This window comes from Berghia stephanieae, chromosome 5 (genome assembly GCF_034508935.2).
Source record: "Berghia stephanieae isolate SIO BIC M18660-M18661 chromosome 5, UCSD_Bste_1.3, whole genome shotgun sequence".
Taxonomy (NCBI): Eukaryota; Metazoa; Mollusca; class Gastropoda; order Nudibranchia; family Aeolidiidae; genus Berghia; species Berghia stephanieae.
Genome location: NC_088364.1, coordinates 71,178,968 through 71,203,121, shown reverse-complemented (window position 1 = coordinate 71,203,121; position 24,154 = coordinate 71,178,968). Strand labels below are relative to the sequence as shown.

The window sequence follows — 24,154 nt, the reverse complement described above, 5'->3', positions numbered from 1 at the left end:
TTGATTTTGAGATTTTGGTGGAAAATGATATTTTATTATCTTAGAAATAATATAATTGAAGTCCAAATTCTTAAAGTAGACTATAAAGGCACGAAAAACACAGTCGAAAATGGTACAGGTAGTAAGAAATGTGTGAAAAACGGGAAGCCATTTTGCTATTTTCTCAATATGTACAGTTCTTTATAGGTATTCTGGGAAACTGTGATCAAAACTGTTTCTCAGATCTATCAATGTAATTTGCTAAAATTTCCATTTAACAAGATAAATGTATTAGTCACACGCTTAGAGAGTTTTTTGTTAAGTTTGTGATTTTAAATTATCATCTAAATCTGAAGTTTTTTCATAATTTTGCTCTACAATTAGATCTCCAAAATTCAATTAGCTAATAAATTGCATAAGGCTACAGCCGTAAAATCCTGTCTATGTAGACACACCTAATGTACACAACATGATGCACAATGAGGCTTAGGACATGGGTAGGGATTCAACATTAGTTTATTGGAAACGTTTGCACGATTTGTAAAATGTTTTTGTGTCGTACCCAATTAGATCGCAATGGTTAAACACAGCATAATTAATTTTAGTTTCCTAAAGTTGTTTTACACGTATAAATTTGACTATACAGATTATTAAATAGCCATATAGTAATAAATTATTTAGAAAAGGACAAAAAGCGCCAATTATTAAGGAATACAAACTTGTTATTGACAAGAAAATTACTGCAACGAGGTGTTCAGTGCTTCCACTTTGGTCAGTATTTTTTAGTATCTTAATGAAATACACTTGTATCGTTCAATTTGCTCTACTTATAAGTCGTGCAAAATTTAGCAATTTGCATACGGATCTCGTCAGTAATGTAGTACACACACACAATCAATACAATACAAACATGAAGCTTTGATGACGTGGGTACGGATGTAACAATACTGATATACGTTCGTATTTGAAGATATGTTTGTGTGTAGAATTATGTTGAAAACTTCGCATAAGTATTTTAGTTTTTAAAACGTTATTTTGCACCCAGTACTAAAGTCTTGATATTCACACGATTCATAATACAAGTAACGTTAGACTATTGGATAAACGTTCAATTGTTGATTGAAACTCTGACAATAACAAATCGAAGTTCGTTCGGCTATTTAATCTAATTGGCTTCGAATTCTTTTTATAAACTGAATACACACTGTATATACCTTGCTTGAAGTGTAGTGAAAAGAAATGAATATAATAGGAATAAATGACCAATTCTTAGTATGAATTTGAACTAATAATTCTTCGTTAAACAAATAATCAAAACGGAATCTTAATGTGACGAGATGAATAGAGAAAATACCTCTTTTCCATTTGTCTAAATTCTGCAAGCTTGACGAAAATCTCTGTTCTATTTGCATTGCGCAGTATGACAAAAATACCTCTTTTCTCATTTGTCTAGATTCTGCGCAAAGCATTGACGAGAAAATACCTCTTTTCTCATTTGTCTAAATTCTGCGCAAAGTATTGACGAGAAAATACTTCTTTTCTCATTTGTCTAAATTCTGAACAAAGCATTGCCGGCATTACGGTCCATAATATAAAGTGTTTTGTTCCTTTTTAAAAAAAACCTGATATCATTATTTTTGTTCAACATTATAATATAATGACCCATAGAGTGATTCTGTTTTATGAGGAAAGAAAGCAACTGTTATCTTAATTTGTACGTGCAATATAATGTTGGGGAAATTAGCAATATTAAAATATTCCTGCAAAGGATTTAATTTTTATTTTCACGTGTATTAAAATATATATTTGAATCTATAGAATTTTCATGACATTTTTATTTGTGGAATACAAGTCTAACTTTAATTAAACCTTAATTTCAAAACTCACAGTATACATAACATAGACACAAGTAGACAGCAAATCTACGCCCTTCGCCCACACAGAACGCTATCAGCGTGACATATTATAAATATGCCACGTACAAATTATACTAATGCGACACTTGCCTTCTATGACAGTGAACAATTCCATGCAACTGTTTATACAAAAAAATATAACAAAATGTCACATTTTAATGTCAAAATGTTGGGGATGTTACTGTTTCTATACGGATGTGTACTTTCATGTGCCAATGGGACTAGTGTGTATAAAGGTGAAACTGAAAGCAGTAGCTCTAGCAAGGTACTTCCGGGAAGGTTAAAAAGTTTTCTCATGGAGGGGAAAGATCAGAGACTGGAAATGATATCTCAGTTCTTAGCTGAGTTAAGAACGAAGTCGAATGCAAACAATATCTATTCGACGTTGAGCGATAAAGCTTCAAAAAGAATTAAAAGAAGCACCAAGCGTGATGAGGCAAGTTATAATCCCAACATTGAGGGAAGATATTACACGGATGAGATATTTTGGAAATACGGAAATGAGGATGCCTTGTCGCTGGAGAACTTCGACATCCTCCTGCACAATATTGGTTTGGAGATGATGACAAGGTTTGCAAATGAAGACATTGAAGGTCATGATCACGGAGATCATGAAGGTCACGACCACGGAGATCATGACGGTCACGACCACGGAGATCATGACGGTCACGACCACGGAGATCATGACGGTCACGACCACGGAGATCATGACGGTCACGACCACGGAGACCATGAAGGTCACGACCACGGAGACCATGAAGGTCACGATCACGGAGATCATGAAGGTCATCATCACGGAGATCACAGGAAAAAACGGCATGCGCATGGCCATGCAGGCCACAACCACAATCACAATGATACCAATGTGAAAAAGGTAACTAAACCATTCTATATCTATTGATGACGTGCTTTTAGATAAAATAATCACAACATCCGCCAGCCGGATATATAATGTATCAACAAACAAAATTATGTTTAACCTTAAACGTTTGTAGAGAAAGCGAAATTGACATCACTCAACTTATTGTTATTGTTTTTAGCCAGCCATGTTTATGAGTAGTTCTCACTCTATTAAATTTAATCAGACTATAAACGGTCAAGGTTACTCTCGGTTTTGTGTGTTGGAACGTTAAATCCGGCTGGTGGAAAGTTGTGAGTAAATTCCCTAAGCGCACAGCATTAATAATCTGATTGATATCATTTAGTGAGAATTTATCTTATGTCTAAAAACAATAAGAAAGAGCTAAGTGGCGTCAATTTCGTTCCTTTTCTATTAACATCAACCCATTTCTTATATATATATATATATATATATATATATATATATATATATATATATATATATATATATATATATATATATCCTTTCTTTAAAAAATATAGCATTGTGGAGAACATTGTGCTTATCTGAGTCACACAAAAAATTGATTCGGCGCACAACTCTACTGAAAGATTTGAAAATTAGAAATGTATTTTTTACAGATAGATAAACAGATAACTTGATTTCCTTTTATAATTTAAAGTCAGTTTGAAAGTTCGTTGAGTCAAACAGATATCATAAAATATGTACCAACGACGACACTTGACTCCCAAAATCAACTAATTTTGACACTGTAAAAAGTTGTCAATTTGCGTCATCTATTTATGACATCAAGTATTATTATTACTTCCGTTGTGTTATTGATTTAGCGGTGATCAGTGTTATGTATGTTCTAATAACGTGTATGTTTGTGTGTGTGTGTGTGTGCGTGTGTGTGTTTGTGTTTGTGTGTGTGTGTTGTGTGTGGTGTATACATGTGTGTGTGGGTGTTGGCATTTTTCAGCAAATCGTGGCATTCATAGTTATATTATTCACTTGATCACATGAAGGTATTTCAGTCGCCATTTTGATTCTTTTTTTACTATTAGGGTTAGCTCGAGATCGAGGATATTTCTTTTTCTATTAAGGTTAGTCATAAGTCTTAGTAAAGGTGCTAGGATGTTTGTTTTTCCATAAGTTAAGTAAAGGGGAGACATTCCGAAAGCTCCTACATCCCCAGTATTCTTTAAATTTGTATTTTCGCCGTTGATATTTTGTCAGGCATTTATTTATTCAATTTGTCATTATATCTAGAAGTATTTTAAAAACTCTAGAACAAACCTTGATAGATTTGTGAAAGTTTAAAATTTCTTAATTTGACCATTGTTTTGATTTTCAGCCGCCTTTTTGATTTGTTAAATATTGAAAGGTAGTGCAAAGCAGTCCGAGAGTTGTTTTTTTTTCTATTAGGGTTAGCCCGAGAGGTTAGTCATAAGTCGTATTAAAGGTGCTAGGAAGTTTGTTTTTCCATAAGTTAAGTAAAGGGGAGACATTCCGAAAGCTCCTACATCCACAGTATTCTTTAAATTTGTATTTTCACCTTTGATCTTTTGTCAGGCGTTTATTTATTCAATTTGTCATGATTTTTTCTATTAGTATTAGGGTTAGCTCGAGATCGGATGATTTTTTTTCCTATTAGGGTTAGTCATAAGGATTATTAAAGTGCTAGGGTGTTTGTTTTTCCTATTGGGGTTAATTAAAGGTACTAGATTTAATTTTTTCTTGGGGTTAGTTGAGGGAATATATTATTAAATATATTATTGGGCCACACAGAAAAATCAACCGAAGATATACCAAATTACACAGACAACGTTGTTTACCAATCTGCCCTCATTAAATGATGGTGAGTACAGTATCGAATGAAAATAGTTCTTTCCCCGCGAAATTGCGGGCTTTTTACTAGTATATATATATAATATATAATTTACGGATTATTGGTGGGCACCGCTATGCGGCTATGTGGTCTTGTGGTATGACACTCACATCCGGATCGGAAGGTCCTGGGTTCGAGCCTAGCTCGGCTCATAGTTGAGTCCTTGGAGAAGTCTCTTTACTCACATTCTCTTAACGTACTCAGGTGTAAACTGAGCGCCTGGCCGTTAACAGCGTTGCCTCTGTCCGAAAAATTTCTGACATCGTCTAACAGACATGTCCCGTCCTAAATGTTAAATGTTGCTGTTGGCCAGGGACCCCTTGTAAAGCGCTTTGAACACATTTAGTGGAGATTGCGCTATATAAAAGCTCAATAAAAAAGTTCTGTACCACAGCATTTATTGTTTTTTTTTTCTGGGCAGCTTACTGTCGTTGTCCAGATGTATCAGGGTTTTGATTTACCGACCAAGTGTTGGAGAAATGGGTTAATTTTAGTCAATGTGATAGGGAAGAAAGTTGTGATGTAAAAAAATTGTTCCTTTTTCATTCATTCATCATCATCATTGCCTTTTTCACCCTGGGTCAGTGTATAGACCACAGATAAACAGTCTCCATCCTTCACTATCCTGAGCTAACTTTTAAAACTCGTTTAATGTCTCATCACTTCTCAGTATATCAGCTTCTTTGATTCTTCTCCGTGTTCCTCGTGGCTTCCCCTTGATCTTCTGCCCTGAGAGTTCCAGTCCAATCCCTTCTTTGTTATAGTGGAGTCATTCTTTCTAAGGGTGTGTCCAATCCACCTCCATCGTCTTCTTCCTATTTCTCATCCACTGGTTTCTGTTTGGTTCTTTTACATTCTTCTCCATTCTTAACTCTATCATTAACATTTTATTTTGAGTAGCTTACGCATGCACCTACTGTTTACGAAAATATGTATCCTCCTTATACATGCCTGCGATGCATTCCAAGTTTCACGTCAATACAGTAGGACAGACTTCACGTTTGAGTTGAAGTCTTAGCTTTAGTTCCTTTTTCATTTCGAAGTGGTCATTCCGTATCAGATACTGAATAATGCTTTGACACTATTAAGTATCTATAAGGAACTCTTTTTTATAAAGAGAGTGAAAAGTGCGACAATCTCGGTTGAATGTAAATAAACTGCTGACCTACTTCCAGATTGAACACGTGCAGTAACTGACAGTCCGATTCAAAGTTGTAAAAATATTTTGATCGTAAATTTTTAATCTCTGCTATTGTGCAATTCACATAGTTTAAAAATATCAAAATAGCCCCAGGTTCATTTCCACTGATATCCTCTTCTCACAGTCCCAGGTTCACTCCCAACCGGTGTGCACTTCCCTGAGTCCCGGTTCATTGCCGAATGGTGCCCACTTCCCATAACTTTTGACTATTTCGGTAGGTTTCGAAATAAAAGTACATTCTTTGCTCACTGTCCACTGGTATCAGCTTCTCGCAGTCCCAGGTTCAATCTTCATCGGTGTCCAAATCCAAGATTCACTCCCCACTGCTGCCTGCTTCCCATAACTTTGTCGGGTTTTGGCGGGTTTCGTAAAAAAGTAATTCCCCCTCCCCCTTGGTATTGCTTTTTTTACAAAAGCCAGAGTCCCAGGTTCACTCCCCACAAGTGAACACTTCCCTGAATCTCAGGTTCACCCCCCACTGTTGCCTACTTCAGTAACTTTGTCGGATATTGCCAGGTTTCGTCGGGTTTCGTAAAAAAAAGTAATTGCTTTTATATGAAACCCGCTGAAACCCGCCGAAAACCAGAGTCTCAGGTTCACTCCCCATTGGTGTACACTTCCATGAATCTCAGGTTCACTCCCCACTGTTGCCTACTTCCCATAACTTTGTCGGATATTGCCGGATTTCGTAAAAAAGTAATTGTTTATATGTGAAACCCGCTGAAACCCGCCAAAAACCCCATTTTGTTGGGATTTGGTGCATTTCGTAAACAAAAAGTAATTTAAAAAAAAAAAACCCGCCAAAACCCAGTCCCAGGTTCACTCCCCACTGGTGTACATTTCCCCGAATCTCAGATTTACTCCCCACTGTTGCCTACTACCCATAACTTTCTCGGATATTGCCAGGTTTTGTCGGGTTTCGTAAAAAAGTAATTGCTTTTTATTACGAAACCCGCCGAAACCCAGTCCCAGGTTCACTCCCCACTGGTGTACACTTCTCTGAGTCCCAGATTCACTCCCACAGCTGCCCTCTTCCCATAACTTTGCCAGGTTTCGGAAAAAAAACACCGTATTATAGTGCAAAACCACTATTCAGTGTCAGATACTGAATAGTACAAAACCACTATTCAGTATCAGATACTGAATAGTGCAAAACCACTATTCAGTATCAGATGCTGAATAGTGCTAGCCTTTTCATTTCAAGTGTTAAAAAAAACACCCATAAGGAAGACTGGATACACATTCCTGTCAACGTGATGGTATCTCATTTTCTCGTCTAAATATATTATGCTGTTCGTCAATAAAGATCATCTATCCTCTAAATTAAACTTAGCTTTTATATAGCGCGATATCCACTAAACGTGCTCAAAGCGCTTTGCAAAGGGTCCCTGGCCAAAAGCAACGCTGTACATGTAGGACGGGACATGACGCCTGTTAGGCGATACTAAAATGTTTTTTGGGACAGGGACAACGCTATTCAGGTCAGATACTCATTTTACACCTGAGTACGGTAAGAGAATATGAGTAAAGAGCCTTTTTCCAACTATGCACCGCTCAGAAAGGGACTCGAACCCAGGACCTTACATAGTGTCATACCACTAAACCACAGAGCCGCACATGTTGCTGACAACGGGGCTTGAACCCGGGTCCTTTAGGTTTAAGTACGATACCTTGCCCCACTCGGCCATCTAGCCCCCCCCCCCCCTCCCCCCTCTTTCTAAAGTTTGAGTAGCTATCTGATCATATCTGTTTACATATATACTTGTTACACTGTTAACCCCCCCCCCCCCTCCCTCCCAATGTGTTTAGATGTCTGTATTAAATACTATCTTCACTATCTTGTATCCATAGATTGGCAACACAGTCCCAAAACTGTATCATGTCAATATCACTGGATTGGCAACACAGTCCAAAAACTGTATCATGTCAATATCACTGGATTGGCAACACAGTCCCAAAACTGTATCATGTCAATATCACGGGTCGACGAGTTAGAATTATGGGTGAATCTCAGTTTTTGAAGTTGGTATATTCATTTTTTGATCAGTGCTTTTTTCAGAAAGGGTGTGTGTGTGTGTGTGTGTGTGTGTGTGTGTGTGTGTCAGTGTGTGGGTGATCGATTTATTAAGGAAATACACCCTAACCCAGGAAATCCTGGGTTAGACTCACTTCTTCAGACCAGATTTGCTCGCTTGTACAACATGGGTGATTCCTGTTGACATCAGACGCGTTTTTTTATGGAGTGAATAGGCGATGGCTTCTAATGATGCCGCGCGTAGTATTTCTTTTGCTGATTTTCTCCCCACAAGTTTTACAGTTCAAACAGCTTAGCATTTACTTTGACGTGTTATTTCCTTCAGACGTGAAGAGCATTTAAAAAAGAAAATTAAACACTTTGTGATGTTGTCCGCAAGTTGGCTTTGTAGTCGAATGATTTGATAACCGCCTTGTGACCTGCAAAGTCCTGAGTTTAAGTCCTGCTGTGGACGACTTAAAGTTAAGTCCACGGAAAAGCAACTTGATCGCATTTTCTGATCACACTCAAATTCAGTAACCGAGCTGTCTTTATTGAAAAAAATGTAATAAGTCTATAGATAGTTCGAAGATGATCACACTCAGGTCTTTGTTATTGTTTTTTGCTTTCCGCGTTTATGAGTAATTCTCACTGAACTGTATTATCCAGACTATAGATAGTTCGAAGATGATCACACTCAGGTCTTTGTTATTGGTTTTTGCTTTCCGCGTTTATGAGTAATTCTCACTGAACTGTATTATCCAGACTATAGATAGCTCGAAGATGATCACACTCAGGTCTTTGTTATTGTTTTTTGCTTTCCGCGTTTATGAGTAATTCTCACTAAACTGTATTATCAAGACTATAGATAGTTCGAAGATGATCACACTCAGGTCTTTGTTATTGTTTTTTGCTTTCCGCGTTTATGAGTAATTCTCACTGAACTGTATTATCCAGACTATAGATAGTTCGAAGATGATCACACTCAGGTCTTTGTTATTGTTTTTTGCTTTCCGCGTTTATGAGTAATTCTCACTGAACTGTATTAACCCGACTATAAACGTTCATGGATACACACAGCTTTGTGTGTTGGTCATTTATACTTCCGGATGGCAATGTTATGAGCTTCTTAGCCAAGCGCATACTATCTATACAGTCGTCATGTTTTGTCTTATCCGTAATGTGATTTCTGTTGGCTTAGGACTATTTGCAAAGCACATCAATCTAATGTTATCACAATGCAAACACTCATCTTCTCTGAAGAGGCTGCTTATATGGAAGTTAGGTGATGATGCGGTGTTTAATTTACGTATACGATGTGTCTTGCAATGAAAAATTGGAGTGACAAGTGTTTTTATTGTAATGTAATATGTATGTGTAATAACCAGTTTATAAGAATCCACAAAGTGCTTTAACTCTCTCAATCCTAGATATTTTTGCTACTTTTCAAAACTGGAAAAAATTGTATTAAAAATGAGCATGTGCATAGGTAGTTATATTCAACTAACATTAACATGCAAAAATTAAAAACATTTGATTTGATACTACGCATATACTTTGTCTCAGAAAAATGTAATAAATAGACATGGGGTAAAAGTAACCCCGGGTAAACTACGGATATAATCGGTGTTAGGGTTGAGTGAGTTAAGGCGCTACACATACAAATGCAATACAATAGCTAACTCTAAAACAAAAATAAAATGATACTAATAACACTCTAAAGCTTGGCTGAATAGTTATGTTTTCAAAAGTTTCCTAATGTTACTGAGCTTTTATGCAAGATTCGCCTCACAAAAACATTTTTTGACTAAATTTTATCAGTCCACGTTTTTGTCCCTGGTGAAGTCGAGATTTTTTTCTGACCCCGCCCTGTCCACCATCCGTGAATGGCTAGCTGAGACTGTTGGATTTTTGCTGCAAGTACTTTGTCATAGACTAGCGTCCTATCCAAAGGATAGCAAGCAATTGCTATTGTCCGTTTCACGCTATAGAAACGGAGTTAAACATGGACTACTTGTTTGTGCGATTTTTTTTCACAGTGGGATTTTGAAAAAAGAAGGGGTGTTATAATGTTCATATTATATCATATAATCCATTAAAATTCTAGAAAAGTCTTGTGCGTTTTCTTTAATTATTGAAATGTTTGATATGGATTTGATCTGGGCGTTAACCCTCTCCTTACAACGCATAGGAAAGTCACATTCGTTACGATAAAGCCAACATTATCTCAGTGACATCACAAAATTGACACTTTGTGTTATAGATAGTATGCGCTTGGCTAAGAAACTCATAACATTGCCATCCGGAAGTATAACGAACCAACACACAAATCTATGTGTAACCTTAAACGTTTATAGTCTGGTTAATACAGTGTAGTGAGAATCACTCACAAACGCGGATGGCAAAATATAATAACAAAGGCTTGAGTGACGTCATCTTCGTTCTATCTATAGATACAGCTCGTTTGGCCGAAACAAAATGATGGATAGCATGGAGAGAAAGATAAAGTGAGTCATATTATTATATAAGAGTACAACACAACACAAACAAATGAGTCCCACTTACTCACTTCATCTTTCTCTCCATTTTATTGGCTCATATAGATAGTTCGAAGATGATGTCACTCAAGCCTTTGTTGTTATATTTTGCCATCCGCGTTTGTGAATTATTCTCACTGAACTGTATTAACCCGACTTAAAACGTTCATGGTTACACACAGTTTTGTGTGTTGGTCCGTTGTACTTCCGGATGGCAATGTTATGAACTTCTAAGCCAAGCGCATACTATCTATAGGCACCTCTTGTTTTAATGTGTACCATGTATTGTGTACTTCTTGCCTTTTATGACTGAGTAAAAAAGTCGTTTTGTGTTGAATGGGTAGGACGTTTTTGGGATAATCGGCTATGTGGTCTAGTTGTATGACACTTGCTTTCGGATCGGAAGGTCCTGGGTTCGAGCCTCGCTCGGCGCACAGTTGAGTCCTTGGAGAAGGCTCATTACTCACATTATCAGGTGTAAATTGAGTACCTGGCCGTTAACAGCGTTGTCTCTGTCCGAAAATATTGTAACATCGCCTAACAGCTGTTGGCTTGAGGGGCCCCTTGTAAAGCGCTTTGAGCACATTTAGTGGATATTGCGCTATATAAAATCTCATTTTAAAGCTCATTAAAAAAAATTTTAATCATGAAAATGGCACTGGTAAGGAGAGAGTTAAAGTTTGGAATCATGTGAAATACCGGGTGTGTCTTCTTTACAAAACCCGCCGAAACCCAGTCTCAGGTTCACTCCCCAATTTTGTGCACTTCCCTGAGTCTCAGGTTCCCTCCCCACTGACACCCACTTCCCATAACCTTGTCGGGTTTTGTCGGGTTTCGGCGGGTTTCGGCGGGTTTCGGCGGGTTTCGGCAGGTTTCGGCGGGTTTCGGAGGGTTTCGGCGGGTTTCGTAAAAAAGACATACCGGTGAAATTATACCTACCTATTCTCAAGTTAATAATTCTTCACTCAACAGTGTTTAAATACAACGGAGCTCCTCTATGACTATGGTTTGGACCAAATCACCGAACTGACTGCTGGCGACTTTGTCTTCCTGTGTCCAGCCCTCATCTACCAACTTGATCCAGGCAATTGTAAGTTTGATGGACGACAGCAAGTTGAAAAGAAAGGAGGGAAAGAGGACTTAGGTGAGTAATGTAAAATCATAATTTATCAGAGACTAATGTATGCTTTATTATCGTTGTTGCTTTCATGGTTATTTTTGTCATTAATATTTCATTGTACTATGAACTTTGTACATTTATGATTCATTCGATCTTGACCAGTTTTTCATTACCAGTATTCTAGGATTGTATTTTTCGATTGATACATTTTTCCTGACATTCAAAGTTGGGTAAAACTGTCTGTGAATGATGCAATGCAAGCTATATGAGATTCTGTAATTATAAACGATTGTATAAGGTATTTAAAGGATAATTCCTATTAAGCCTTTAGTAAGATAAGATAAGATAAGATAAGATAATATGCAATCCCCAAGATGCACATACTAGCAGGACATGTCGATTTAACCTTGTTTGAAATGAACAATATTTTGCCTCGGTTTGAGAGTATCTAGTTCCAAGAAGCAATGAGCTCATAATAATTTTGGCTATCAGACCCGCTTGGTTCTGTTGCTTAGAAAGGATTGTCAACGCAGAGCCTGGCCGGAGAGATCGTGACTCTACCATATGAAGTAGTGTCGTGGATAGCTCATACGGTAGAGTCACGATCTCCCCGGCCAGGTGGACGTGTCCTACCAGTAAGGTCGCAAGTTCGAGCCCTCATCGCCGCCGCGAAGTTTTTATTCTCTGTTGTCTTCTGGCACTTTCCTACTCACTTCATTTCTTGTTATTATCAACATAAATGCCTGCTCCACTCACTTATCTGAACAACAAAACATTCCATTCAATGGGAGCGATCTATATTCATGTTTTCGTCCAACCTAGTCATCAATCACACGATTTGTTGCTATACAACGATTGGACATTTCTCAATGCATCTAAACACGCTGCTTTGTTTATGAAAGTTGTAAACATACCCATGAGCCATGCTGAGCAAAATGACCAATTGTAGCGTTGGATATTTCTCAAATTGTGAACACTTTTCACTATGTGAGTCATTTTGAGCACACTTAATAATGTGACCAATGGCCTCGAGCACATGGAAATATAATATAGATCGTGCTCATTCGAGCCGTCTGACGCCTTTGCCTGTTTTATTTTTCCCAATTTCTTTCTTTTCACAGTATGGGTGTACACAATGGTAGCTGTTCTCATTATCAGCCTGTGTGCTCTGTTTGGGATTCTCTGCATACCAAGAAGGGGTGGGAACGAGAATTATGTCATGCAATTTCTCATCGCTATGGCCATGGGATCGATGTCCGGAGATGGAATGCTGCACTTGATACCACACGTGAGCTAAATGCATTTTCTATCATCATCATCATCATCATCATCATCATCATCATCATCATCATCATCATCATCATCATCATCATCATCATCATCATCATCATCATCATCATCATCATCATCATCATTCCTCTCTTTCACCTATCAGTCTATACTCACATCTAAATATCCATACACTACCAATCATCATCATCATCATCATCAGTCCATTCATCATCGTGTCGAAAACAAATCTATTCATCATCATCATCATCATCATGCATCTTCATCCTTATCATCATCGCATACATCAATCATCAACATCATCAAACATCAATCATCTCATCATTGCCTTTCACCCTAGAGGGTATAGCGTAGCCATCGTAATGTTATGCCTGACACTGACCAAAAAATGAACGTCATAATGCGTTTTTGCACAAAGAAACAAATCGTGAGTTGTTTCATGTCAATCAATGATGATTGTTCCTTGAGCTATTAACGAACTCAGTAGTCGATCAAAAACTGCAATTGACGTCATACTGCTACAGCCTCTTAGAGGGTTCTAGTGTCAGGCTATATGTTAACGATGGCTCCCGTCTCGGCCACAGACAAACAGTTTCCACCCTTCTCTATCCCGAGCTAGCTTTTAATTAAAAATCTCATTCCATGTCTTATCACTTCTCTGTATATCAGCTTCTTTAATTCTTATCCTTGTGGCCTTCCCCTTGATCTTCTGCCCTGAGGGTTCCAGTCCAATACTTTCTTTGTAATAGTGGAGTGTGTCCAATCCACCTCCATCGTCTTCTTTGTATACTTGACCAAAATTCTCAAAGCGGTACAGCTGAATCCGTATAAAGACAACACTCTAAAAGTCAACTTCTGCTTACAGTATCAAATTAAGAAATTAAGGAGCAGGCACCGGTGTAAGATAAAGATCTGAACAAATTATGTGTATGAAAGGTGCCATCCAAAGCATGAAAGAAAAATATAAGATAAAACCATCCCAAAAAAATCAGTCGACCTCGACTGGGGATCGAACCTCATACCTTCTGATTACCTTCTATCATATGTTCAGCTCTTTCCTGACTGTTAAGTATGGCTACTTTCTTGGGACCCTGTACCTGAAAAGAGTTTTGAGCATAAATAAATACTCAATGGGCATGATCTATATTCCATTTCTATGTGCTCTAGGTCATTGGTCCATGCAGAGTGTGCTCAAAATGACCCACATAGTGAGAAGTATTCACAGCTTTTGAAATATCTTATATCACGATTGGTCATTTTGTTCAGCTTGACACACGGGTATGTTTACAAAATTTCATAAACAAAGCAACGTGTTTACATTTGTTAAGAAATATCCAATCGTTGGACATCAACAAATCATGTGATTGATGACTAGGTTGGACGAAAACATGAATATAGATCGCTCCCATAGTAGTATCGAATGGCTACACCTCTATTTTGAATTTTTTAATCCATTCTTCAAATTCTTTTCCTGCCCTATAGGCTGTCTCGTAGCCTGATAGGCTTGTCACTGGGCAGTGGATGACGATGTGGTCCATTGTCTCAGGGCCTCCTTGGGAATGACGGCATGCATCTGATTCTCTCAGATTCCATCTATGCATGTTAGCTTCGGTTCTGCCATGTCCTGTCAAAATGCGGTTGGGGGTGACCCAGCATTTTCGGCTATTGCAGAGAAAGCCATGTGTTCTTTCTGTTGGGTCGGGTATGATGTCGCCTCCCTGGGGCTGTCTTGGTTCCACATTGACATCCATTCCTCTTTCACGTTGAAATGTTGTCTTGAAGTTTTAAAAGGCTTCCTTGATTTATCGCTCCCATTGGCTCACGTTTATTTTATTACAAAACTTACCTCATTCTCGTGACGATTTTCATTGGTTTTCCACTTTTCGTGTCTTCAGTCGATTTTCATTGGTTTTCCACTTTTCGTGTCCCCAGTCGATTTTCATTGGTTTTCCACTATTCGTGTCCCCAGTCGATTTTCATTGGTTTTCCACTTTTCGTGTCCCCAGTCGATTTTCATTGGTTTTCCACTTTTCGTGTCTCCAGTCGATTTTCATTGGTTTTCCACTTTTCGTGTCCCCAGTCGATTTTTGTTTCCACTTCGTGTCATCGATTCATGGTTTTCCACTTTTCGTGTCCCGGTCGATTTTCTTGCTTCACTTTTCGTGTCCCCAGTCGATTTTCATTGGTTTTCCACTATTCGTGTCCCGTCGTTTCTTGTTTTCCACTTTCGTGTTCATCGATTTTCATTGGTTTTCCATTCGGTCCCGATTTTTGTTCCTTCGTGTCCCCAGTCGATTTTCTTTGGCTTTCCACTTTTCGTGTCCCCAGTCGATGATCCCACATCACGACCATAGCATTGAGGACAGCCATGGCGGTCATCATCACCATGAAGACGAAATGGACCACACCGACGGTCTCTACAAAGGGCTGGTGGCTCTAATGGGAGTCTACTCGTTTTTCTTCCTGGAGAGAGCTTTTGCAATCATAAGGTCTCGGAAAGATGCTAAGGAAAAGGTAAATTATAGGGAAGAAACGCGTGACGTAATAAAAAAACCCAACTGGTTCCTATTTCCTTGGATGTGTGGCTATGTGGTCTACTGGTATGACACTCGCTTTCGGATCGGAAGGTCCTGGGTTCGAGCCTCGCGCTCGGCGCATAGTTGAGTCCTTGGGAAAGGCTCTTTACTCACATTCTCTCACCGCACTCAGGTGTAAAATGAGTACCTGGCCGTTAACAGCAGTGTCTTTGTCCGAAAAATTGTAATAACAGGCGTCATGTCCCGTCCTCCATGTTAAATGTTGCTGTTGACCAGGGACCCCTTGTAAAGCGCTTTGAGCACGTTTAGTGGATTTGCGCTATATAAAAATCAATCATTATTAAAGCTCAATTATTAAGTGTAAACCATTCTTCATGAGGACTAACTGAATACATAATATCTTGTGTAATTGATTTTCTGGTTTCAGAGTTATGTTATCTTATTTTCAAGTCTAAGTTGCAGTGAATGACGTAATCAGTCGAATGGTGAAAAGGTTTGAACTGAGACATTACCAAGTTTAGTTAGAAGGTCAATTTTTTTATTAAAAATGAGTTCTTGTCATAAATGATTAAAGCAACCCTTTTTGTACATCTTAGGGAAATGTCAAAGCTCAATTTCACTTCAAAATATTTTTTACAGCTAGTCAAGTTGAAAAAGTATGAAATTTGAGAAAAGTAGCTGGATACCTTTCCCATTCATCTGACCATAACTTGATGAAAAATCACCCGATTTACTTCAAATTAAAATTAAAATGCTCTGAAGAGCATAATATGCTTTTAGAGAGTGCAAAAAAAATGCAAATCCAAAATTGTCACCTTCCGACTGATTATGTCATGCACTGACACTATGCTGGTCGTCAAAAAGATCATAAATGTTATATGCGAATATTTGGTCTTTAGGTATACCTCGCTTCCAGATTGGAAAGTCCTCGATTCGAGCCTCACTCGGCGCATAGTTGAGTCCTTCTTAGCCAAGCGAACAGCATCTATAGTCTGATTAATACAATTTGGCTGATGGATGTTGTGAGAATTCTACCTAAACGCATAGCAGAAGTAATAGAGATGCTGCTGCCATAGTCAATAATATTTTCCCTTCTTTTTTAACAGAGATCATCTGCAGCTTTGACACCAATGATGACAGTAAATGGTGGCAGTGGAAACGGTAATATTGATATCATCATCATCATCATCATCATCATCATCATCATCATCATCATCATCATCATCATCATCATCATCATCATCATCATCATCATCGTCATCATCATCATGATCAACAGCACCATCATTATTATTATTATTATTATTATTATTATTATTATTATTATATTATTATTATTATTATTATTATTATTATTATTATTATTATTATTGTTGTTGTTGTTGTTGTTCTCTCTTCTTCTTCTTCTTCTTCTTATTATATTATTATTATTATTATTATTATTATATTATTATTATTATTATTAATTATCTATTATTATTATTATTATTATTATTATATATTATTAGTAGTAGTAGTAGTAGTAGTAGTAGTAGTAGTAGTAGTAGTAGTAGTAGTAGTAGTAGTAGTAGTAGTATAGTAGTAGTAGTGTAGTAGTAGTAGTAGTAGCAGTAGTATAGTAGTAGTAGTATGTAGTATAGCTCAGTAGTAGTAGTAGTAGTTGTAGTACTAGTAGTAGTAGTAGCAGTAGAGTAGCAGTAGCAGTAGTAGTAGCACTAGTAGTCGTAGTAGTAGTAGTAGTAGTAGTAGTTAGTAGTAGTAGTAGTAGTAGTAGTAGTAGTAGTAGTAGTAGTAGTAGTAGCAGCAGTAGTAGTAGTAGTAGTAGTAGTAGTAGTAGTAGTAGCAGCAGCAGCAGCAGCAGCAGTAGTAGTAGTAGTAGTAGTAGTAGTAGTAGTAGTAGTAGTAGTAGTCGTAGTCGTAGTAGTAGTAGTAGTAGTAGTAGTAGTAGTAGTAGTTTATCAAGAAATAAATCAAGCGTTGAACATGTTACATCCAGTGAGCAATTCAATGGGTAGATAATTCTTTGTAAATTTCTTTTTATTTTGCAGATGAGGACGGGAGGTAAGTCGAACAACTACAATGATACTAACAACGATACTGATATCTACCCTTTATCGATATCGCAGTAATCGATCTCATACTTTTAAAGGAAAAACTAAGACTATGACCGCTGCAAAACGCGGGTCGATTAGTGCAATGCTATGTTGATGTTCTCTCTGTAAGGGCATGTCTCGTAAACTCATGGCCTGATGCTAACCCAAAAAAAATCGCCATGGGGACATTTTTTATTGTGAGTTGTAAACAATAGCTCAACCATGAGTCATTTGTTTCCTCGAGCACCCCTAATACACCTTACTTTTCACTTTCGTTTGGTGATCGTCGTCTTCTTTAGTGACGTGATTTTTAGTCAGTATCGGGCTTTAAGTTTACGAAGGCGCGCCCATACCGTAGCCTTTAACTAAAAGCCAAAAGCCTGATACCGTTAAGTTATAGCCTGACACTGAATCCCAAAAAGACTGGCATTTTGACGTCATTATTTGGTTTTTGTACCGCCTAGTGAGTTGTCGGTAGTACTGCTCATGGAAACAATTGGTCCCATTGGTTGAACTATTGAATACAACTCACGATTTGTTTTCTTTTGTGGCCAAAGACTGGCATTTTGACGTCATTTTTTTTTTTGTCAGTGTCAGGCTTTTAACTTAACAACGATGGCTTCGCTGATACTAATTAAAACAGAAATCTTCATAAAAAAAGACGAAGATCATGGGGAAAAAATGTATTTGTGAGCTGTAAACCAGTAACTCAACCAATGGAATAATTTGTTTCCCTGAGCACTTCTAACAACATCTCACATTTTACTTTCGTGTGGTGATCATCGTCTTTTTGTGACGTAATCTTTTGGCTAGTACCCAGTCTTTCGTTTCCAATCGTGGCCATCGTTAAGTTATAGCCTGACACTGAAACCAAAAAAAGACTGACGTTTTGAAGTCATTATTTGGTTTTTGCACCGTCTAGTGAGTTGTCGTTAGTAGTGCTCATGGTAACAAGTGGTCCCATTGGTTGAACTATTGAATGCAACTCACGATTTGTTTTCTTTTGTAGCCAAAGACTGGCATTTTGACGTCATTTTTTGGTCAGTGTCAGGCTATAAGTTAAATGGCTACGCTGATACAAACCAAAACAGAAATCGTCATAAAAAAGACGAAGATCATGGGGGAAAAAGGTATTTGTGAGCTGTAAACCAGTAACTCAACCAATTGAATAATTTTTTCCTCTGAGCACTTCTAACAACAGCTCACATTTTACTTTCGTGTGGTGATCATCGTCTTTTTTGTGACGTAATATTTTGGTCAGTACCCAGTCTTTCGTTTCCAATGCCGCACCCATACCACATGTCCATCAATTTATTTGTTTTTCCTACTCACCCATCATTCTATCTATTCATTATTCCAGCCACCGATCCTTAACAATCCACATTTTCATTCTTCTATCCAACCGTCCATCCTTCCAATCTATTCATCCACATTCTCTCATTCCCTATGGCATATTATATTCTGTCAAATTATTCCATCCTTATTTTTAATCTCTTCTCATTTCAGTGCCCATGGTCATTCACACGGGGGCTTGTTCAGTTGCACATCTCTGGCCATGATCATCATTGTTGGGGACATGTTCCACAACTTTTGTGATGGCCTCGCCATTGGGGCTGCTTTTGCTGGAAGCTTCAGTGTCGGTATCAGCACATCGATTGCCGTGTTCTGTCACGAGTTGCCTCATGAGATAGGTTCGTATTTCCTTACACAAAATACTCATCAACAGTCTTAACGTCACTTCCTTCCTAATGACGCATGGAAACTTAGTAACACTGGCTCTAAACAATGGCAGACGCCCGTATAAAATATTTCTCCGGCGAGCATAAACGTGTATCCAGAGGAAAAAAACCCATAAATTTGATCATGTTTTGACTTTTACACATTCTGATCACAAGGCATATGAAAAGTTCTAGCCAGCATGAAGAATAAAAAGTAATGATTTTCTTTGTTTAGAACCAAGATGGCCGCCGTTGCCGGGCGGCGTGACATCAGACTACTGAATCCAATTATGACCAAGTGACCAAATAATAATAGGAACAAAGTACACACAAACTATGGAAAAAATTGACTTTTTATATAGATAGAATGAAGTTGACGTCATTCATGTCTTTGTTATTGTTTTTTGCCAGCCCCGTTTATGAGTAATTCTCACTGAACCGTATTACGACTATAAAAGTTCATGGTTCCACATAGTTTTGTGTGTTGATTCGTTATACTTCCGGGTGGCAATGTTGTGAGCATACTATCTATAGCGCAGTATCAAGACGCTGTTAACGGCCAGGTACTCATTTTTACACTGAGTACATTGAGAGAATGTACGTAAAGAGCCACTTCCAGGGACTCAACTATGCGAGCGAGGCTCGAACCCAGGATCTTCCGATCCGAAAGTAAGTGTCATTCCACAAGACCACACAGCCGCACAAAGATGACAATTAGAATATGTCAACTGATGATAAAAGAACTGATTATATATGTATTATTATTTTTAATGACAATATTATGTTTTACATCCACTGATACGGGATTTAACCATCTCCTTACCACCTACAGAAAAATCGTTACATTTGTTACGACACAATATACAGTTTTTCTTAATAATAATAATAATAATAATAATAATAATAATAATAATAATAATAATAATAATAATAATAATAATAATAATAATAATAATAATAATATAATGATAATAATAATAATAATAATAATAATAATAATAATAATAATAATAATAATAATAATAATGAAAACTTATATAGCGCTATAACTCCGAGACACCAGACTCTAAGCGCTTATTCATATTTATTTTGCACATCATAATGATCTTTGTTTAATTAATAAGAACATAAATTTGTTTTGTATAGAGATTGTTTGAGTTTTTAAAAAACTTATTCTGCTGGGTAAACCTGCCATTTTTCGGAAAATCGTGAAAATGATTGGTAAGGAGAGAATTAATTAACTATTATTACCAAATGGAAGGCCGGTTTGACTAAGGCTACACCATGCTTAGTTTTGTTTGATATCATATACGTACACATAAACGAGACATGTCATGTTATCAAACAAAATCTGAATAAAATTTTAAGCTCTTTAGTTTAACGGACCAGATCTAATGTGTATGACTTTAATGGACTGCCCGCGGCAAGTTGGTCGACAATATTATGTTTTCTTCTTCTTCTTCTTCTTCTTCTTCTTCTTCTTCTTCTTCTTCTTCTTCTTCTTCTTCTTCTTCTTCTTCTTTCTTATTATTATTATTATTATTATTATTATTATTATTATTATTATTATTATTATTATTATTATTATTATTATTATTTTATTATTATTATTTTTTGTTATTATTTATTATTAATGTTATTTTTATTATTGTTATTAATATTATTATTATTATTATTATTATTATTATTATTATTATTATTATTATTTTATTATTATCATTATTATAATTTATATTATTATTATTATTATTATTATTATTATTATTATTATTATTATTATCAATACTATACTATATACTACTACTACTATTACTACTTACTACTACTATATACTACTATACTACTTTCTACTACTATACTACTATACTACTACGACTACGACTACGACTACTACTACTACTACAATTATATACTATATATACTATTATTATTATTATTATATATTATTATTATTATTATTATTATATTATTATTATTACTATTATTATTTATTATTGTTTTATTATTATTATCATTATCATTATTATTATTATTATTATTATTATTATTATTATTATTATTATTATTATTATTATCATTATTATTATTATTATTTTTATTATTATTATTATCATTGTTGTTATTATTATTATTATTATTATTATTATTATTATTATTATTATTATTATTATTATTATTATTATTGTATCATCATCATCATCATCATCATCGTCATCATCTTTGTCCACCCTCAGGTGACTTTGCAGTATTAATCACGTCAGGGATGGGCGTGAAGAAGGCCATTGGGTTCAACCTCCTGTCGACGGTGCCGTGTTTCCTCGGAGCTGCCATCGGACTCGAGCTCGGGAGCCTTGGGGATTTGTCCCTGTGGATATTCGCCTTTGTTGGCGGTTTGTTTATGTACATCGCGCTTGTTGATCTGGTAAGCTTTAATTAATTTTATTCCAGTCATCCCTTGGAATATACCCTAAAGACAAATGCCCCTCTTGGATGAATAAAAGGAATTTTTTTTAAATAAATATTTTTTGAGCATATTTTGATTGATTGAAAGTTTTTCGTTTCAATAAAACTTCGGTTTCATAAGACACAGTTGTTTATTAAAATGAAAAGAACACCGAGTAAAAAAAATCTTCATTTACCAAAAGCATTAAAATTGAACAATAACGACAAAAATACATCCAGAAGTAAACTCTCCACGTAATTAATGCGCAAGTTTCAACTGACAAGTGATGAAAATATTGCGCAAGTGTTGCCCATTCCCTGGAAAACGGCTATGTGGTCTAGTGGTATGACACTCGCTTTCGGATCGGAAGGTCCTGGGTTACGAGCCTCGCGCTAGCGCATAGTTGAGTCCTTGGAAAAGGCTCTTTACTCACATTCTCTCATTATACTCAGGTGTAAAATGAGTACCTGGCCGTTGTCTTTGTCCGAAAAAATGTAATATCGCCTAACAGGCGTCATGTCCCGTCCTACATGTTAAATGTTGCTGTTGACCAGGGGCCCCTTGTAAAGCGCTTTGAGCACATTTAGTGGATATTGTGTATATAAAGCTCAATTATTATTATTATTATATTATTATTATTATTATTATTATTATTATTATTTTTATTATTATTATTATTATTATTATTATTATTATTATTATAAGTAATACACAAATGGAATGAGTACTAAAACTTTTTTCATTTTCCCCAGGTGCCTGAAATGACCAGGGCGTACGCCAGACCCGGCAGCCCTTGGGTACCATATCTTCTTGTCCACTGTGGGGGGATTTTCCTGGGGGTCATAATCATGGTGATCCTTGGCATCTACGAAGAAGACTTGCAGCGAATTCTAGAATAGGATTTTTAATATTAAATCATTAAATCGAAACATTCCTTTTTGACACTAATTAACCAGTTGCTTTTCGACCAATGGGCATGATCTATATTACATTTCCATGTGCTCAAGGGCATTGGTCACATTGCAGGGTGTGCTCAAAATAACCCACATAGTGAAAAGTGTTCAGAGTTTGAGAAATCTCCAACATCACAATGGGAGCAATCTATATTCAGTTTTTCGTCCAATCGAGCCATCAATCACATGATCTGTAGATGTCCAACGATTGGATATTAGAAACAAATGCAAACACGCTGCTTTGTTTTTGTAAAAGTTGTAATCATACACATGTCAGCTGAACAATATGACCAAATTTGATATTGGATAGTTCGAAAACTGTGGACATTTTTCACTATCTGGGTCACTTTGAGCTCATTTTGCAATGTGACCAATGACCACGAGCACATGGAAAGGTAATATAGATCAACCCCATTGGTCATTTTGCTCAGCGTGACTCATGTGTATGTTTACAACTTTCATAAACAAAACAGCGTGTTGAGATGCTTTGAGAAATGTCCAATCGTTGTACAGCAACAGATCATGTGATTGATGACTTGGTTGGGCGAAAACATGAATATAGGTCGCTCCCATTAAAATACGCTTGTTGTTTACTTAAAACTTACTTACTTATCCGAACCAGCGACCACCTGAGCTCTAGCCCTTCGGTCTTGTGCCATGACGTAGAAGTTAGATGTCTTTTGTAGTTGTTCCAGGTGACTATAAAGTGTGTTGTTTATTTAAAAAAGAAACCGATGTCACACTGCTATTTGTTATTGTTTTAGGCCACACGTTTGGGCGATTAGATCTCACTAAATGCTCTCAATCAGACTTGACCTATTTTAAGTTACACATAGTATTATAGATAGTTCGAAGTTGACGTCACTCAGGTCTTTGTTATTGTTTTTTGCCATATTTGTGTATTCTATATCAATTATACTACACTGTACTATTTTCTAATATATTTATCTCATAGATAAACTCCAGTATTCTGAAAATACACATTAAAATTTATTAAATTTTGGCCATAAACCTCGTCCTTCAAATATCGATCAATTAAAAAGACCTACTTCACCTTGTCCAAAATGACCAAATCTGGGACGTCATTGGTTCTCCTGAAGCCCCAGGTTTGAGAGTTTATGGCAAAATGAGGGTCATTGTTATCGATCGTTATTTGAAGGACGAGTTTTATGGCTAAATTTCTTAATTCATGTTTTCCATAGTACGGCGATATATATGTCTTTTTAAAATTACACGATCTTTATATTTAATTATATGAAATTAAGAAAGCATAATTAAATGACCAATGGTTGAATGCCTATTTTTCGGCAAATGTTGATTTCTTTTTTATTTGTTTATTTTCTTGTTTGTTTTTGTTTGTTTGTTCTCAGGTTGAGTCATTGATAGATGTATGTCCCGTCCTACATGTTAAATGTTGCTGTTGACCAGGGACCCCTTGTAAAGCGCTTTGGGCACATTTAGTGGATATTGCGCTATATAAAGCTCAATTTTATTTTGTGTGTTTTATTTATATATATATATATCTGTGAGGCTATGTGGTCTTTAGCTATGACACTCGCCTTCGGATCGGAAGGTCCTGGGTTCCAGTCCCGCTCTGGGCAGCGCATAGTTAGATCCTCGG

The 24,154-nt window shown here is 36.6% G+C and overlaps 1 protein-coding gene across 2 annotated transcripts; it reads left to right on the top strand.

Moving 5' to 3' along the window:
• The first annotated feature begins 1,074 nt into the window (after positions 1-1,074).
• Positions 1,075-23,851, top strand: LOC144973547 (metal cation symporter ZIP14-like). Of its 2 annotated transcripts, XM_078916103.1 has the most exons (10): positions 1,075-1,205; positions 1,798-2,769; positions 11,352-11,523; positions 12,621-12,787; positions 15,118-15,303; positions 16,433-16,487; positions 17,375-17,387; positions 18,926-19,110; positions 21,372-21,559; positions 22,333-23,851. In XM_078916103.1, the coding sequence occupies exons 2-10, from the start codon at positions 1,951-1,953 to the stop codon at positions 22,477-22,479; spliced, it is 1,932 nt and encodes a 643-aa protein (XP_078772229.1). In that variant the 5' UTR covers positions 1,075-1,205; positions 1,798-1,950; the 3' UTR covers positions 22,480-23,851. The 2 variants fall into 2 exon arrangements, with proteins under 2 accessions (XP_078772229.1, XP_078772228.1); XM_078916102.1 differs by lacking the exon at positions 1,075-1,205 and having other exon boundaries at positions 1,667-2,769.
• Positions 23,852-24,154: the final 303 nt, after the last annotated feature.